At 52.5% G+C, this 19,201-nt stretch overlaps 1 protein-coding gene across 2 annotated transcripts in view; it reads right to left on the reverse strand.

Moving 5' to 3' along the window:
- Nucleotides 1–986: 986 nt before the first annotated feature.
- The window catches only part of ZC3H4 (zinc finger CCCH-type containing 4), a 34,737-nt gene continuing 16,522 nt past the window's right edge, over nucleotides 987–19,201 (reverse strand). The window contains exons 4-14 of one of the 2 annotated variants that reach the window (XM_087826795.1): nucleotides 18,649–18,871; nucleotides 17,291–17,442; nucleotides 16,490–16,586; nucleotides 16,248–16,387; nucleotides 15,543–15,650; nucleotides 14,021–14,132; nucleotides 13,345–13,454; nucleotides 9,772–10,136; nucleotides 9,237–9,580; nucleotides 5,804–6,055; nucleotides 987–4,644 (exon numbers count right to left, since the gene is read on the reverse strand). In XM_087826795.1, the coding sequence (XP_087682921.1) occupies nucleotides 3,125–4,644; nucleotides 5,804–6,055; nucleotides 9,237–9,580; nucleotides 9,772–10,136; nucleotides 13,345–13,454; nucleotides 14,021–14,132; nucleotides 15,543–15,650; nucleotides 16,248–16,387; nucleotides 16,490–16,586; nucleotides 17,291–17,442; nucleotides 18,649–18,871 (3,423 nt within the window). In that variant the 3' untranslated portion in view covers nucleotides 987–3,124. Of the gene's footprint in view, nucleotides 4,645–5,803; nucleotides 6,056–9,236; nucleotides 9,581–9,771; nucleotides 10,137–13,344; nucleotides 13,455–14,020; nucleotides 14,133–15,542; nucleotides 15,651–16,247; nucleotides 16,388–16,489; nucleotides 16,587–17,290; nucleotides 17,470–18,648; nucleotides 18,872–19,201 lie in introns of both variants that reach the window. The other variant, XM_087826794.1, reaches the window with a different exon arrangement.

Below are 19,201 nucleotides of genomic sequence, written 5' to 3' on the forward strand. Positions count from 1 at the left end.
TTGCTCATAGAGATGGCAGAGAAGCGGTCCTTTCCTGCTTCTGCACTGTGCCAAGGGAGGCGAAGGCCGGGAGGTGTCCCAGCCACGTTGCAGTTCCGAGGGCTGTTGCCGGGATGCCAAGACCGGCAGTGTGGAAAGATGGTGCAAACCTGGTTGAGTCTGGAGTTCACTGGCACTTTGCCAACCCTGGAGCTACCCTGTGGGCACTCCTACCTGAGATGCTGGACTCCTGGCTATCTAAGCCAGCTGAGTTGGAGTTCTGAGTTATAGGTGAAATCATCCTTACTCAATATGAATGAATGAGAGGAACTTTCGAGGTGGCTCAATTTCTGACATAAACCTAGAGCTTACCTGCTTAGACCAGCAGCCAGTGTAAAGGCATTGAGAACTCTCCTTAGAGAAATGTTTGGGGATCCCAAATAAAGGGCAGAATGGCCCCCCAACAAGGTCTATATCTCAATTCCCAGAACCCATGGATATGTAATTCACATGGAAAGTGGGACTTTGCAGGTGTGACTAAGGGTCTTGAGATGGGAAATTCCCCCATCTAATCACATGAGTCTTTAAAATCAGAGAACCTTGCCTGGGGTGGAGCCTGCAACCAAGGTACGTGCCCTTGGCCGGAATCGAACCTGGGACCCTCCAGTCCGCAGGCTGACGCTCTAACTGCTGAGCCAAACCAGCCAGGGCTCAGCATATTCATTTTGAGGGGACACAAACATTCAGTCCATAGTAGTTGGGCTTCAGTTTCTTATCCCCAGAAGCCAGCCCAGGTGTCCCGTGGGCGGTGTGCAGGCAGGACTGCGCCTGTGCAGGTCACTTAAGCTGTTTGGAGGCACCATTCCCAGAGTGTCATCATGAATGTCACCCTGGGGCAGGCCACCAAGGAAACAGATGCAGGTTTCACCTCCCTACCCTGGGACTGTCTCCCACCCTTCTTAGTCCCGGGGCACAGCATGGCAGGAGGAGCCACGAGACCAGCAGGCTTTTTAAAATAACTGCATCCTTTAATGGCAGTAATACAATTATTGGATTAAGAGACCACAGGAGAAAGGCAGGTGACATTTCTGGAAGACAGATACAGAGTACAAAAAGGGGGTGGAATAGAGGCATGCGACGATCATTGTAAAAATACAGTACATTATATACATATTTGCACCATCAACTTTCTGAAATAGTATTTACACTTTTGTTACAATCCTGGTTAGAGAACAATTTTTCTTTAAAAGCTCGGCCTGATGGCAAATGAAAATTTTGGGTAAATTCATAGTCCCATGAGGTTCTTAGGCTGGATATCCAAGAGGGCTCCAGCTTCTATTTCATCCACAAATTTCAGTTTTAAAAAAGTATTTAATTTGCTTTTACAAAAGAAAATTCTGAGAAGGAAAAAAACCCTACAGCCACACTGTGTATTCTTACTTATTGTACAAACACCACCGGCTGCAGTCGTCTGCTCAAGGCCAACACATGGCTGAAGAAAAATCTCGCTAATGTTTAAAAAAAAACAAAACAAAAAAGACACAAAGACAAACCAAACCAACCTGATCATGGCGCAATGACCCTGTGGGGCTGCCTCTCCGGCCCTCGCTTCTGGCCCCAAATTCAATTAGATTTGTCTGGCGAGAGGGTATAGCAGCCTCATTCACCTCCCACCCCAAGGTGCAGGGAGGGGGAACCCTTCGGCTGGGTCACCAGGTTTCCTCATTATTAGCAAGGGAGGGATGGGGCCTTAAGGGAGGTGACTGAGGCAGTGGGATGAGGTGAAAGGCCGGAGGTCATGGACTGGCACAGGCCCTGCCAGTTTCCCAGGCCCTGTCCATGGGGTGAACCTCATCTGGAGCTCTGTGGACAGGGCTGGACCTTAGCTGGGGTCCTGGGGTAAAGGGGGAGCACATCTCTGCTCCCTTCCCGGCTCAGCTGGATGAGGGGAGCAGGATGCAGGCTTCCAATTCCACACCCCATGGTTGGGGAGAGGGCCCAGGAGCCCCCATCCTGCAATGGCTACTCTCCTGCCCTCCCCCCAGGCCCTTTTTATGGAAGTGCCCACCAATCCAACACCCTGACACGCCTCTGAACTTGTGCACCTGTCGCTTAGAAGAAAACCAAACACACCGAAACCATGGGCCCTAAAGACATGGTGCAAGGAGGGGCGAAGGAAGCGGAGAGCAGAAATACTTTGCCAAGAGCCAGCCAGGGCTCCTCTGTTGGGAGCCTGGTGGGGTGGCCATGCCACGGATCCTTGAGCTGTCCCCAGGGGCGCCAGGGCCAGCATGCTGGGTGTTCTGGCTTCTGAGGAGCAGGACAGCCCCTGGCATGAGGGGAGAAGGGCATGGCCACAACAGGACAAGAGCTAATACTGACGGAAAACAGGCGATCTGCGGTGCTGCCTCCAGGAAGCAGCTTGGGGAACCCGCCCCACACCAGCCCTGCCACCTCCAGGTCCATCTCTCACCCTGGAGTCTTTGATGAGGGGTCAAAGGTGAACTCTGGACAGAGGGTGGTGCGAATCCAGATGAGATAGTGGCAGGAAAGGGCTTTGTTTCTTCCAGTCCGGGCAGCTCCCCAGAGCTTTTCCTTTCTTTTCTGGATATTTTTTCACTCCCACTGGCCCCTGAAGCGAGTCCTGCCACAGTCCTGGCTCCATCTTGCCTCTTCATGCAACACAGTGAGCAGTATTCAGTGCCTTCTCAGCACCTACTGTATTCCCTTTGTCCTGGGGGCGGGGGGTAGGAGGAGGGGCCAAGCTGTGCCCAGAAAACCCACTGGACCCCCAGTCTTCAAGGAGTCCCTGAAAATTGAGCTGGCCAGGCAGAGCACCAGCTGGCGACCTGCAAACTCTTCACGTGCACAAGTAGGTTTTCTCAGCGGGAGCCTGGGAGCCCAGTAGCACTGACCAGAACTGAAGATGGTTATATACAATTTATATGTTTTAAAAAGAAAGTACTACTAAATAAAAGGGAGGGAAGGAAGAGAGAGAGAGAGACAGCAAAAGAAAAAAAAGAGGGAAAAAGCAAAGAAAGAGCACCCAGGCCCCCCTGCCCCCCAAGTTCCCAACTCTGGATGCTGCACTTAAATATAGCTCTAGGAAGGTGGGGTGCAGGTAGAGCTCCACTCCGGCTTAACACTACTGGCAAAAGGGGGAGGCGGTGGGGTCAAAACCTTTAAAAACATCTTTCAGGGACCCTGCGTCCTGCTCGCCCTCTCGGGCTGGGCTGTTGCCAGCAAACGGGCTACCGGAACCCGTCTTAGGCGCCTGTTTCACGGTCCCAAAGAGGGTGGGCACAGGCAGGTTGTGCACGCCAGGCTGGGGTGGAGCACCCTCTGGTGGTGGGGTGCCTGTGGCGGTGGCTGGGGCAGCAGCAGCCTTGGGCCGGGGCCGGTTGTAGCTGTTGTATCTGTCCGTGGCTATGGCTGAGGCGCCATCCGCACTGGACTTCCCTGATTCAGGCTGTTCCAGTGCAGACTTGCGGACAAATGGGGGCTCCTTAGCCTTGGCAGCTGAGCTCTTGCCGTTGCCCTCGGGGCCCTTAGGCTGGGCAGCCACATCAGTAGCAGGCTCTGCGGCTTTACCACCTGCGTTGGGAGTCCTGGGGTCGTAGAGGCTGATGCCGCTCAGCACGCTGCTCTGCCCGCTCCCACTTCCCTGGCCTAGCCCACCAGCTGCCAGCACTCGGGGGTCATAGGGGGCGGTGGCTGGGGGAGAGGACTCCCCACTGGGACTGGCAGCTGGAGAGGGTGTTTCTGCAGAGCCAGCCTTGGCAGCACGGGAGGAGGCAGCAGAGTCCGCTGGCTTCTGCAGCCGAGGGTCAGTGGGGGCCTTCCGCACCCGGGGGTCACTGGGCTTGTCGCTGGGGCTGGGGGCAGTGGAGGAGCCAGTGGCATTGACAGTCTTGAGGATGCGAGAGAGGAGCTCGAAATCAGGCAGGTTAGAGCCAGATGAGCCGGGGTCCGTGGAGGTACCTGGGCGCTGTCGGGGGTTGGGGGGACCCGCAGTGGTGGTCCGATGCAGCCTGGGGTCCAGGGCAGGCATGGACTGCAGGGCAGCGGGGATGGGGGGCACAACGTCCTGCTTGGGGATGGGCAGGGGGATCAGGTCCTCGGGGTTCCAGAGCACAGTGCGGGCGAAGCTTGGCTTGCTCAGGGTCACATCCTTCTTGATGTGGCTGAACTGCTGCAGCTGAGATCGTGGGTCCCGCAGAGGGTGCCCAGGGAGGGGGTCCAGGGGAATGTTCACAGCCTTCTCCCGCAGGGCCCGCTCCCCTTCCTCTTCTTCTGTAGGGGGTAGCCCGGACACCTTGGAGCCACTGGGGCCTCCAGGGCTGGAATGAAGGCCACCTTCAGGCTTGGAGGCAGGCAGAGAGCGAGCCAGCCGAGGGTCGGAGGGTCCCGTGTCACCTGGGCCTGACCCGCTGGAAGCCTCAGCGTGGCGGGTGAGTCTGGGGTCCCGGCTGAGGCGGGGGTCAGCCAGCCGGCTTCCAGTAGGGTGTCCTTTCTGGAGGCGGGGATCCCCCAACCCACTGCTGCTCAGCTCCCCAACAGAAGCCTGGGGTCGGCTTGACGTCTGCTGCCTCAGGGTCTTAAGGATGGAGGTGACGCTGCTCCCACCCTCGTCCTCATCGCTTGAGTACCAGTTTCCAGTGTCACCTGAGAAAGAGCAGAGGAGCAGGGAGGGGTGAGTGGCCACCACAGACGCCCTCTTGGACCCCACGGCAGCCCACTGGATGAACGCCTCCTCTGCCTCTTAACTCTCAGAACCTCAGTTTCTCCTCTCTTAAGGACCCCCATTCCCCGCAGTGAACAGCCAATGAGCTCAGGCCAGTGAAGTGCTGACCCTGGGAGGCCCTTGGCTGACATTTCTGGACCCTTCCCTGTGTGCCGGCACTGTACTAAATGCTTTGTCTTACTAATTCTCACAACCATCCAGGAGGTAGTGTTATCAGGTATGTTTGACAGATGACAAAAGGAAGGCATGAATGGTGCCCTGAGATGGGGGCAGACCTGGGAGTGAGCTCAGACTCCAAGCCTAGGGTGCCACCTCCTCACCCTGAGAAGGCTTATGCCCCACTGACTCAGGTCTCACTGTACCTGGGGCTCACAGACACTGGCCCCCAGGTCCCCAAAAGGTTACCACATCCCGGGGAAGGGCAGTCACCAACCAAGAGGCGAGGACCAGGTGGGCAGACACAGAAACTAGCCCAAGTCCAACCTCCTAGGCAGATAAAACTGGAGCCACCAGAGGAGGGCATTGCCCCCTCATCCCACTGTCCCCACTTGGTCCTGGGCTCCTGTCACGGCCACCCATGGCCTCTGGATTCGGGTTCTAAACACAATTTGCCCTCCCTGTTTCACTCTGGGGTAGACGCCACCAGGTCACTGCGTGGCCCCATGCAGCTTGGCAGCTGTGTGACTGGTCATTACTGGATCTGTCAATAACCAGCTCTCGTCTGCTGGCTTCCTGAGAACATGATCTGGGGTAAGAGGGACTGGGAGCATCTTCCTACAGCCTCCTCTGTAAGGGTGCAGGGAGTAAATCCAGTTGGCTGCCGTCTCCTCCAGGGACCAGCCCACCCCCCTCCTTGATGGGATCAGGGCCTTTCCCGACTCCAAGGCACAGAGGGCAGCCCTGACTTCCAATTTCCTCAGGGACATGCAGCAGCCCCAGCCTGAGGCAGGGGTCCTCCCTGGCCACAGGCTCCCTTCCAGCACAAAACCCATCTAGGTGTTCCCCATCTCTCCCCTGCACGGCAGCCCAGGGGGCCTGCGCCCACCAGGGAAAGCCCCTGCCCCTGGAGAGGACACGTGCCTTCCTCATTCTCCCGGTCCTGCTTGCTGCTCTCAGCCAGCCTCCTTGCTCTCTCCTCCTCCTCCTGCTGCTTCTGCTGGATCCTCAGGTACAGGGCCCTCTGGGCTGAGGGCAGGAAGTCGGGGACACCGGCGCCCGGCTTCGGCCGGCCTGCGGGCCCTCCCTCAGAGAAGCTGTCGGGCTCCAGAGGGTGCTCGGGGAAGAGGTGGTCCCCAGGCTCCCCTGGCAGCTCTTCGTAGTGCCCGTAGTCCTCTGTGGCAGGGAAGAACCGGGGGTTCGTGTCGGGAAGGGCCTCGAGGTGTCAACTCCAACCCACCCATGCCCTCAACTGGAGAACCACCCCTGATGGTGATGGCAATGGGTGAGAATACGCAACCCGTCCCTTCCTACCATCCCAGGGTGGTCCCCACAGAAAGCCCAACAGCGGGGAACAGAGCAGCCAACCAGGAATGTAGCCAGGAAGAGCACGGGGCTCCCGGTGAGGTTTAGTGACATGGGTAACCGCTCATTACACGAAAACAAGACGGAGCGTCATATGGATGTTTACAAAATGCAAAGAAAAGGCTTTGAAAAGACAGACAGAAAACAGTCTCTTTGGAAATGAGATTCGGGAGACAGAGGCTAAGAGATCTTTTTGTTGTTCATTCCACATGCTCTGACCCGTTATAACTTATTTGCCACGAGCACTAGTTTTATGGTTTGTTTGCAATAATCAATAAAGAAAAACACTGTATCACATTGTAAGGTCATAACATGAGCTTAACCACTGGGAATGAGACTGGTAAAGAAAAGAAAGAAACCAAAATGATGCTGAGTGAAATTAGCCAGAGAAAGACAAATGTCACATGATTTCACTTATATGTGGAATCTAATGAACAAAATAAACTGACAAACAGGCCCAGAGGCATGGATGCATGGAGCAGACTGAGGGATCTCAGAGAGGACAGGGGAGGGGGAACAGGAAGAGATTAACCAAAGAACTTGTACACATATGTGCACAGCCCATGGACACAGTGGGGTGAAGGCCTGGGGGGGGGGCCTGCAGAAGCTGGTTGGAGGGCAATGGGGGGGGGGAAATGGGGGACATCTGTAATACTCTCAACAATTAAAATACATATATTAAAACAAACAAAACAAAAAACCCCACCAAAATGTTGCCATGGCCGCATGTCAACCCAGAAGCTCATGGTGATTCCCTCTCCTGCTTCCTTTGTGGGTTCCTGAACTCCACAAATGTTTATGTACATGCTGCTGCATTTAAGGAGGGGGTGCAGCATGGCGGGGTAGAAGATGATGTACCTGGAGGCTGTGTGTGTGTGTACCCCTCAGAGATGGAGAATGTCCAGTTAGTGTTGCCCCATAGAATGTTCTGCAATGATGAAATGTGCCATAGAGCTGCCACTGTCCTCATGGGGCTAGTGAGCAACTGAAATGAGGCCAGTACTACCAAGAGAGTGAATCTGTAATTTAACTTAAGTTAAATGTATAGCATTAAAATGACTAAATGAGTTAATATTTCATATACAAAACATAAAGCAGAAGGTGAAAGGTCCCCTTCTTCTAGCCACTGAACTTTGTAACATGTGAGCTGGATGGGCAGGGCCTGATCTGTGCCATACTTTGGTTTGTCAAGAGTGACTCACTCGATGGTTGTGCACTTGTGAATACAGTAAGGCCTCAATGTCATCGATAGGTTCTGTGACTTTAAGTGAAATATAACAAAACCAATTTTACCACATGCTAATTGATACAAACAAGAGCTAAGTCCCTAGGGCAGCTCATCAATGTTCTCACAGAATGATGTTGAATAAAATGTTACTTGAGGACCCACTGTGCACTGAAGTCGCTGACCAGCACACTTGGTAAGATTTCCTGACGTAGGAGTTGAAGCGAATTACTCCAGGGCTACATGGGGCTAACAGCTTGACAGACCTGCTTTCCTTCCACACCCAGACCTTTCGCTGTGAGCGTTTTAAAGGGGGGAGGGGACTATGGGACCATCACCCCTCAAGCAGCCTGTTTCTCACTTGAGAACATGTCATTCATCTTTCTAAAGCCCCTGGCTCCTCGCCCCAAACATCTGCTCTCGTGCCTTCGAATGCCATCTAGACCCAAGGATGCTCACACTGACCTCCAGCTGCTTGTCTCCAATATGCCTCAACATGTCTGCATGGCTGTCAAATGGGCATCTCACACTTAATGGAGCCAAAGCATAAGCGCTGCCCCACCCAAGTTGGCTCTCTCCAGCAGGGCTTCCCAGCCAGGAAAGGTGTCAGTACCCACAGAGTGACTGTGCCCCATGGCCAGCACCCCATCCACTCCTGTCCACCTAGTAACGCACACAGGAGTTACGCTGGCCCCGTGGCACCATCCCCAAACCGAGAAACCAAGCCCTGCTTCTCCCTGCCGCCTCCAGCTGCCATCCAGCTAGCCTCTGCAGGATGACTCCACTCCTGTCCCTACCATCCACTGCGGTCTCACTCCTCTGCGGTACCGTCACCCTTCCAATGAGGTTACCTCGCCACGGCAACACAGTCCCTACAGCACTGGAAATTCTCTCCCTTGTCCTCCCTTTCCAAAGCACATGCTGCCTTTGCTTTTCTCAAGCAAGCTAACTGGCGGCAGCCTCCGCCCTGGGCTGTGCATCCACAGCTGTCTCCTCCCCTTTACATCCCAACTCACTCCCAGTAACTCCTCAGAGAGGCCTCTGCTCCCTGGGCCTCCAGCATCCAGAAGCTCCCAGCCCGCCTCAGCCCCATCACTCTCCCACAGCATCATTACTTCTAGCATTGATCAATGCTAAAATGAGCTTTTGTACTTATTTACACATTTCCTGCCTGTTTCCCTCCACTCAAATGCAGCTAAGGCCAGGACTGTGGCTGCTTCACTGGCTCTGACCCCAGAGCTGCAGCAGGCCGGCATTGGGCAGCAGTGGACACACCCATCCTTGCTGAAGGCTGAGCATTACCTCCTGTGGTCATGTCATTGCTGCAGCCAATACATATTTTAATAAGGAAAGGAGAGGAGGAAGGAAGATGGTCAGACGTGGGGACAGAACAAGCAGAACTGGGAGGCTGACACTGGCAGCCCCAAGCCAAGAACTACCTGGAAGGAGGCTGCTTTGGTAAGGCCACTTCAGCCTCTTAGCCCAGCACCATTCCACACCTGCCCCTCTAAGTTCCCGTGCTCCCGATTCCAGGAACACCAAGTAAAATGTCTAAGAGACTAAAATTATAATGATGATAATCACAATATTCCTTTCTGCCTCAATAGGGTAGTGAGTGACTCAGTCACGAAAACATTCAATCACTCATGGGACAGAGAAGGTGTTGGATTCATGCTTTCAAAGACGGGGAGATGACCAAATCTTCCCCATTATGTTCCACTGTGCAAACCCAGCAGCCCCACCTAGTCCCACCCCCACCCTGCGTACCTGCGTCCCCCATGAGTCCCGGCTCCATCTCCATGCCTTCCTGCTGCTGGTAAAAGTTTTCATAGAAGTTCTGGGCTGGTGGGATGGGGGGCATCATTCCAGAATGTGGGGAGTCTCCAGGGCCATAGGGCATCATTGGGGGTCCACCAGGTCCCATGGGCGGGCCAGGGTTCATGCCAGGGCCCATCGGCATATCGGGATGCATGTCCGGGTGCATGTCGGGGTGCATGTCCGGGTGCATATCAGGGTGCATGTCAGGATGCATTGGACCCCCCATTGGCCCCGGGGGTCCCATATTGGGCCCAGGGCCCATTGGCCCTGGGGGTCCTCCAGGTCCAGGGAACCTAGGAGAAGGAGGAAATGGTTCCTATGAGAGGGGCTGTAGAGGAAGGGTGGGGGCGGGGGGGTCACACCCTCCAGGAGATGTGGAGGCCTTCAAGTGGTGAGCAGTAGAGGGCTCTAGACCAGGCCTCCCACAGTTTTGGAGGCAGCACGCTGCCTGGGCCAGGCTCAGCGACAGGCCCCTGGCACTCACCTCACACCCAGTTTCTCAGCCAGCTGTCCTGTGGGCCGTACCACGATCTCAAACAAGGAGGGGATCTTCTTGTTGTACATGTCCTGCTGCTGCTGCAGCTGCTGTGGGGACAGCGGCTCATGCACTGGCATGGGCATCTGTGGGGGCCCGGGGGGTGGAGGAGGGGGAGGGGGTGGGGGCGGGGGGCCGCCCTGCATGGGCCTGCCGTTTGGAGAGGTGGGGGCCGGGGGGCCGGGGGGCCGAGGTGGAGTGGGCAGGAGGCCCACACCGGGGGGTGGCTTGGGCAGAGGGTTGATGCCCTGCTTCTTTAGTTCTTCAACTTCCTTTTCATCCTCAGCACCTGCTTCTGCATCATCAGCCAACATCTGAGGGTTGAAGGATGAAAGGGGGTGACAGTCAGGACAGGACAGGAGTCGGGTTGCAGGGACCTGTCCAGTGTTGCAAGCTAGGTCTACTGAGGAAAACTCTGAACCACAAGGACCCTGAGTGGAGCTCTTACAGCAGTAGGCCAATGACCACGAAGCCTCTTTGGCACAAAAACCATCCCCCCTCACCACTGCTGTACCCCCTCTTCACAAGCGGGTAGGGGGAGCCACTCCTATCCTGCAGCAAAGTACATGTAACATGGAACATACGATTTCACCATTTTAAAGCGTACAATTCAGTGGCATTTAAATACATTCATGAAGTTACCCAAGCACCACCTCTGTCTAGTTCTAGAACTTTTCATCGCCCAAAAGTAGCCCCTTACCCATAAGCAGTCACTCCCCATTCCTCCTCCCTCCAACCCCGGGCAACCACTAATCTGCTTTCTATCTCTAGAGTCCCCGATTCTGGACATTTCACAGAAATGGGATCATACAACATGGGGTCTTTTGTGTCTGGCTTCTTTCACTCGGCATGACATTTTCAAAGTTCATCCATGTTGTAACGTGTGTCCTATTATGGTTGGCTAATATGCCACTGTCCTGTTTGGATTTTAAGGGCCTCTCAATGCACTTGCCATCAAACCCCAACACCTTACCATGACCCACGGGGCTTGGTGGCAGGGCTGGGTGCTGGGGAGGCAGCTTCATTTCCTTCCATGGTGCCCTAGACTCAACCCTAAGCCCCTAGCCCTGTTCCAGTCTGCGACAGCCAAGCCTGGACCAGGCTTCTCCCCAGGCATTTGCTTTTCCCTCTGTTCCTAACTGTGTGGCTCCATGTCCTCCATGGAGGGTCTCTCATTAAATCTCAACAGGGTGAATGTCCTGGTCCTTGCATTCACTACTGGAATACCATTAGCTCCCTTCAAAGCACTGCCCGGAATACCATTAGCTCCCTTCAAAGCACTGCCCGAGCTTTGTAAGATTACATGTTTTATTGTATCCTTGTTTATTCCTGGCTCACCCAAAGACTATCAACTCCATGATGGCAGAACTGTTCTATATTCTGAGGTACCCTCAGGGCCCAGCACAGGGCCTAATATGGGGTAGACAAACAATTTCAATGTCTGGATTTGAGCAGAATGTCTCACCAGTTAGGATCCTGTGCAGAAAAAAGATAGCAGGCCTGACTGCCGTCCCTGGAAGGCCTTGCAAAGTTAGCCTTTGGCTGGTGTCTGGGTACCTGAATTTCAAGAGGGTTTCCAGCATTCCTTGACTGGTAAGAGGGGCTCCCTGTGCTTAATATCTATAAACAATGTGCTTTCTGCTAAACAACCCCCCTTCCTTCTAGGAGTCTGGAATTTTGGCACATGCCAGGCAGAGACCACCTACATGACCAGAATCCCCCATTCATTCCCTGCGTAAGAGGCAACACAGCTTGGACCCCAGGCCCAGCCCTGGTGGACCAGCTGCAACCTCATCTGGTGAGAAGGAAGTGGCTGACCCAATGCCTTTGGCAGGGTTAGTCTAGGCCCGTCCTGAAGGCACATTTCAAGTTTTACTTTCTGACCACACAAATTTGATTCTGGGACAGTTTTTCTAGGTTCTACACTCCTTTTTAACCCAGAGACTTGACCTTATTCAGGCGACACCAATGCTTTCAAATTGTTTGTGGGCAGAAACTGAAAGGGGCCACCTTGTTTGCTTTGGGTTTTTATTAGGGCGTCTAGAGGTGTGCTGTCCAATATGGTGGTCACAGGCCTTGTGTGACTATTGAGTGTTTGAAAAGAGGCCTTAAGTACCGGACTCTAAAGACATAGTAGCCCCCCAACAATCTTACTTGCTTCACCATCATTTATTACTTGCTAAAATGGTATTTTGAATATCAACACATTGAACTAAGATATTATAAAAATTAAATTCATTTGTTTCTTTTTACTTTTTTAATGTGGCTACTAGAATATTTAAAATTAAATATGTGGTAGCCTGACTTACAAGACCAGCCAGTTTATAGTCGCTCTTGATATTTCTCTGCCCACATCATATAAATTGTGCAATTATCAGTAAAACCTTTGTATTAAACTGTGCTGCAGTACTTGCAGGTTATAGTAAAAAAGGAGAAAAATAAACATGGCTCCAACATGTTTCCTACTGGACAGCACTGGTCTAGAATGCAAACTCTGAACCTCCAGCAGGGGGCAGTCCTCAGTCAGATATTGTTCTGTTCTTCAAATGAGGCAAGAAGTCACCATGACTTTTCCCACTACTTACCCCGTGGAAAAACTCACTGACTCTAAATATCGACTGATTACAAAACCCTAGTCCTAGATTAGGCTCCACAAAGGACCTGGCCAAATAAGAACTCTGTTCAATTTTTCCCATTCCCCTGCCAATGAGGAGCGGGCGTTCTCTCACTTTGCCTGTGCAGGGCTTCCCCTCAACCCCTCAGGCAGTGCCGGCAGCCATTTAAACTGGGCAGTCACCCAGGAATGGATTCCTCAAACTGGCTGATGAACTCAATCCTTTCCATTCTTAAAAAAATAGTCAACTCCTCAAACCCTTTGTGAACTAGGATGTAGAAAAGCCTTCATTTGAAAGGACACATTCTCTCATCCATTCCCCTGGATGTATTAGGAAACCAAGGACAGGACCTTGGGGCTCCCCAAGTCCTAATGACTTCTCAGAGACAAGACTGACACTAGTATGAGTTTCAAATGTCACCTGACGAGTCAGAAAGCCTTGACACCTCACCCGAGGGAAAAAGTCTCCAACAAGACCAAACCTCCAATTTCCCTGTATGTACTTTTTTTACTGCTTAATAGAATCCTTAAAACTTGTAAAGAAACATTTGACATTTCCATCAAAATATAACCCAACCCAAGTCTTCTCTCCTCTTTGTGTACCATGGGCTCTTTCCAAAGGACACCTAAAAAATCACAAGGTATGTTTGGAGACACAAGGCAAACACTCCTTATATGCAGCCACCCCAGTGAAAACTGCCCTGGCTGGAGATAAGATGCAAGTGCGACCATCTCAATTCTCCCTGCAGGTAAGAACACAGTTCCCATTTCTTCCTAAAAGTGGCCCAGCTCCAGATCAATGCAACTGGGAACTCTGGTCATGCGGACTGCACAGCCAAGTCAACGGAAGGCACACCTCCTGGTTCCCATGAGTGTGGCAATGGGACCCCCCCCCCACCAGACATTACCTTATCCAAGAGTTCTCTTGTCTCCTCGGTCAGAGGGTCGTGGGAGAACATGCAGTCGTCACCATTGATGCAGTTCCCAGTTGTGTGGTATAACTTACACGGAAAATCACGTTCATGGCAAATTAAGGGAAAAGCTTCCACTGATGGAACCCACCCGAGGGCAAAATCCAACCCCGTGTTTGGAGATGAGGAAACTGAAGCCCAGAGGGGTGAAGTGACCTGCTCAGGGATGCACAGTACACTGGCAGCAGACCCAAGATGAGACCCTAGTTCTCAAGACTCCTGCTCCAGAGTGTTTCCCACCCACCACATTGGCCATGGGGCTGTGTCCTTGAATCCGCACTCAACAGGAATAAGGAAGTTCAATGATGTGCCCAAGGTTACACAACCAGTTGGAAAAGTCTCAGAAAGATAACAGGCAATGGCATAGGCCAGTCTCAAAGAATATATGTAAAGAGAATATTTAACATGTGTGCCTCCATTTACTCATCCACAGAATGGGAACAGCAGGCCTGTCACAGGACAGATGTGAAGGTTAAATGAGATACAGATGCCCAGAAAACTCTTGATACAGCACTGGCAGGGAGAAAGCAAGCGCAGTGGAGGTAAGCTGTTACTACCAACAAGGAGAGAGGTTCTGCCACTCAATCACATCAGATGTGGCGCCAAAGGATATCATGCATGTAGGGGCAGTTCTCAGCTCTGGCACAAAATCCGGTGATGTAAAACTTGCACAGTTCTCGCTTCTTTGGTAGCTCAATGTCATGGCTAAAATTACAGTGGTCTCCCTGGAAGAGAAGCAATGGAAAGGTCAGGTGGGGGTAGGGGAAGCCCTTGCTTCTTTCTGCAAGGGAAGCGCTACTCTGTCACCGCTGAAGAACAGAGGGGTCAACAACAGAACGAATCCTCCCTTGTGAGGGAAAGGGCAGGTTTCTCACCAACTTCATACTTCTGACCATGTGTGCGCTCCCCTCTCGGGCCCCTGCCTCCCTCCTCATGCCCCCATTCCTCCTGTCTCTATTCCTTGCCTTTCACTGCCTCCTCCTAACTCTTCCTTCTCTTCTCTTTTCTCTTACCTACTATTTTTCACCATTTGCTGCATGACATCCAGCCCCATGCTTCTTCCTAACAGAACCCCAGTTTTGTCTGGGGGAGAACGTGCCCAGCTAAAAATATTCCATTTCCCAGCTTCCCTTAAAGTCCCAGCAATCGGTATAGGCAGAAGTCTCCAAGGAGGACAACACTGCTTCAATTTTTTAAAAATCCCACCACCTATTTTTCTTCCCCTTAGCCCTAAAATGTGATGCCTGGAGGAACAGCAGCCATTGTGCAACCATGAGGACAAAAACCACATGCTTAAGAATGGCAGAATAAAACCTAGGAAGGAGCTTGGGTCCCCCAGTGTGCCACTGACCACTGCTCCAACTCAGTATTGTCTACCCACCCTATATTCTGTTCCGAGGGATAAACATCTGTGTGTCTAAGCTAGCAAAGTTGCATTTTCATTATTTGCAGTTGGACATAATCCAGCCACCACCAGGTGAAAGAAAGAAATTACTGTATAATATGAATTGACTATAGTAAGGAGTATTTTACATACATATGCACACTTGTTTAAAATACCTATTTTTCTAAGACATATACATAAGTGCAGCATTCCCTGGGTGCATGCTTCCTACTATCTGTCCACTGCCGCTACATGGGAATACAGAGCTGGCTGATTGAACTAACACTGTGCTACTGTTCCCGTCAGGATTCTGTGGCCACTGGTCCACCTTGTAGCATTCACAATTCTGTTGTGAAGTTCAAGGCTTGCCTGGTTCCCACTCCTTTTCTATGGATGTCTTAATAATTCCCTCTCCAATACTAAAGTTCAATAACCAATCAGAATGTTACATCTTTGCATTAGCATCAATCCTAATATGACATTTGATGCCATATGGATTTGAAAACTTTGGCCACAAAAATCTTCCTCAAACCAGGAAAACGCAGATGTGTCATCTTGCTCTGGCCCCTTAGTCCCTCTGAGAAAAGAACTGAGTCTTCCAGGCCCCACAGACACCTCTTGGTAGTTAATCACTGGCCCCCAACCCAAACATTGCCCCCTGAGTGTGGCCTCTGGAATATTCCCAGGGGCCTGCGTGTCCTCTGGGAGGTTGCTGCCCTGCTCCAGGCACCCAGGTCCTTTGGCCCCTTACCCACGTGCACCGCCCCTCCACGAAGTATTTGCAGATGACTTTGCCTTTCTTGTCGGACTGCTGGTGGGGCTTGTCATGGTCGCTCCTCCGGTAGCTTCCACCTCCATCCTGTTAGGGACAGAGTGTGAATGTAATAGGGAATGAAAAGGGAGGGCAGTGAAGGCCCTGGTGGTGCAGGTGGAGATGGTCTCTGAGTGAAGACGAGTGACAGGAGTTGGCTGGCAGAGGTGACAGAAGTGTCCTCATGTCAGTGACCAGCCAGTTACATCTGACACTGAGGCCAGGAGGGGTCTGAGCCCCACGGCATGGAGTGCTGCTCAGACAAGAAAAGCTCTGGCTGGAGCTGTTGGCAACAAAAACTCGAGCACACACACCTGTGCAGAAAAAACATCCACCTCCCAGAGGCAGAGGCAGCCCTTCCTATAAACTGTCCAGGGATAACTGGGTGGGTCACCTAGAACCTTCCGAATCTTAGAGACTCATTATGAGTGACTACAGGTGCTACACAGACGTGGTTTTAAGAATAGAGGGTCTCACCAGCAGTGCATCCCTCGTGAGAGATGATTAGTGCTTATTGGCCCTATGGGGAACGGCTGCTGGGAGCAAGGGCCAAGTTCAGCCTCAAAGAACTCATTAAAGGGGAGAAAAAAACCCAAGGAGGGGCCTTGGCTAAACGTATCAGATCAGAATGAAGAGTCGACTCACGCCCATGTCATCATCATAGAAGTCTTCGTCATCGTTCATTCCACCCTTGTTCATTCCTCCTCGGCTACCACCTCGACCACGGCCCCGGCCCATCCCTTTGCCTCGACCACGGGAACCCCGGCCACGGCCCCGATTTAACCCTGCAGAGAGAAATGGTGTCAACCGCTGCCTCTCCCCAGAACCCAACTCCAACAGCTGCCAGGAGCCCCACCGACTAGCCATCTCCGGGGGCCCCTGCCCACCTCGTCCTCGGCCATCCTTGGACCGGCGGTACTGGTTCAGCTCCTTAGAATAGTCGTCATAATCGTCATCTCCCATTGGTTCCTCACACTCTCCATACTGGAATTTCAAAAAGAAGGTTCACACAGGGAACAATGAACACAGTCCCTAACTATACATTCTGCCCCCTTTGCCTTTTTGTTTCAAGGACAACTTGAGACTCAGAAAAGCAGGTGAGAAATCTGGGCCTGTGCCCCTCCTCACACGCCCCAGCCTGAGTGGTGGATGGTCCTAATCCTTTCCCTGCAGTCATCAGTCTTCAAACTCCCACCTCCTGGGCAAATCCATTAGGGCACCTCTGTACATAAGGGACAGCTGTGCGGCTGTAACAAAGAACGCACAAAAAGATCTTGGCAGGGACAGAATAGTGAGTGGTAGCTGTCCTCTGCAAGCAAGGGGTATGTGTATGGTGGGGGGGGGGTGCATGCACATGCACACACGCAAAGAGCAGTGAATAAATAGCACCCATGACCGCAAAGGCCTAAAACATTTTCAGAGCAAATTCAGGAACCTTGTCTGCAGGGACAGGAGCTAAGTCACTGGGACAATGGGAGGAAGAGGTAATTTTCACAGCTCACCCTCTGGTATCTTTTCAGTTTGAACCATATGAAGGTTTTGTGACTTCCAAAAATCACATATGAACATTTAAAACACGTAAACCTGCCATCTGATGCTTTCGTTCCTCCTTAGTCTTACAAGCCACCCCCAACAGCACATACAGCCCACCAGCCACTCCCCTACCCCTGAGCGGTAGAAAACCTTACATCCATCTCATCCTCATAAAAGTCATCTTCGTCCTCTGGGTGGTCTCCCATGGAGCCTCTGCCCCTGCCTCGGCTGCCCCGGCCCATGCCTCGGCCTCGAGACCCTCCGCGGCTTCCTCGGCCCCGGTAGCCCCTGCCACGGCCTCGGCTGCCTGCACGGTGATTCAGAAAGTGAGTGCCTGAGGGGGAGCAGACCCCACCAACAAGAGAGATGTTAACCCATTGTTTGCCCCTGAAATCAGTCATTTCCTCAAACTCCTCCAAGAAGCCTTCCCAACTCCCCAGGCAGACTAACGGTTCCCCTGGTCCCCTTGATGGCTGTGCCTCAGCATTGTGGCACATGACTGCTACAGCACTCACTACAATGAAAGCCACACTGTCCAATATGGTAGCCACCAACCACATGTGGCTACTAAGCACCAGAAATGTGGCTGACCAAACTAAGAGATGCTTTGAGTATAAAGAACATCTAGATTTTAAAAACTTATTTAAAAAAAAAAAAAGAGGGAATATAAAACACCATATCTGCCTATTTTGCTAATATGCTGAAATAAGATTTTGAATATATTAGGTGGATAAAACATATTGTTAAAGTTAATTTCATCTGTTTGCTTTTATTTTCTAACGTGACTGCTAGGAAACTGTAAGTCAGATGATGGCTTGCATTCTGCTTCCACTGGACAGTGTTGGCCTAGAATCTCCCCAAAGAGCAGGACCTGTCCAGGGAGATGTCCATGAAAGACGGCTGCAAGAAAGAAGGGATGAAAGGCCACTCAAACAAGCTGGGCCTTAGGCGAGGCTAAGCACCGCCAAGCTGGAAGGTTCTGGAAACCCCTTGAAGTGGGAAATCTCACTGGCAGAAGATGATTCTAGGAGGCCAGGCTGGGTCTCAGTGTACTGCCCTCCCCCACCATCCTCCTAACTGCCACAGTTCAAGGTTCAGAGGTGTGGCAGGCCCACAGGCTGCAGTTACACCTGGTCAGGTGATATGAGCAGAGAGGATGGGGGAGGGAGCCACTGAGGGTTAGGGCAGCCAGCTGTCAGTCACCCTGACCCAGATGTGAGAAGCTGTCCCTTTTCTTTCTCCTCACACCTGACCAGGAAGTGAATTCTTCCTTTCCCTGCCTCATAACAGCCTGGCTCCATCCCCAACCAGGTCTCAGCACTGGCCCCCCTTCCCATGTAGCTACTGCCCCGAACCTCTCCTCTACTCATCTCTAACGACAGCCTGTCTCCTCTCCTGGACAAGGCTCTGTGAGCACTGGGCCAACCAGGCCTGTCTCACTCTGCACCACCCCTCCAGCCCCCAACACCAGGTCTGCTCAGACTCCTGCCCTGGAGAAGCGCCAGGGTCTCACCTCGGCCCCGGCTGCTGCCCTCCTTGGCACGCCGATACTGGTTCAGCTCTTTGGCGAAGTCGTCGTAGTCCTCCTTGCCCATGTCCTCCTCCTCGTCGCCCTCATACTCCCCGTACTGCTCGTTCTCGTAGTCGTCATACATGCCATAGCCTTTGCTGTCCATCTTGGAGTAGGACTTCTTGGGCAGGGATGTGCTATGCGATGGGGGGTACTGCTGGTGGGACTGACAGGGAAAGGAAGGTGAGCAGGCCCCGAGGCCTTGGGCGCAGACCAAGATCCCCACTGTCCCTGGAGAGACACACCAGCCCCCAGCCACTCTGGGGACTGGTTTCCACCTGAGTGAGATCTGGGTAGAAGGCCCAGATGTTTCTGTTCCTCAGAAAGGCCACAGCTTGAAAGAAAATTGAGAAGCACAGACCCCACAGTCCCTGAAGAACCAAGGAGAAAGGGGAGTATTTTCCAAGGTTATAGAGCAATCTCATTGGGGGGGGACTGGTAGACAAGGGGGGTGCTTCCTGTTCAAAATTTTCCTGGGGTCTTGGAATTCAATTAA

This window comes from Miniopterus natalensis, chromosome 18 (genome assembly GCF_054644295.1).
Source record: "Miniopterus natalensis isolate mMinNat1 chromosome 18, mMinNat1.hap1, whole genome shotgun sequence".
NCBI classification, from domain to species: Eukaryota; Metazoa; Chordata; class Mammalia; order Chiroptera; family Miniopteridae; genus Miniopterus; species Miniopterus natalensis.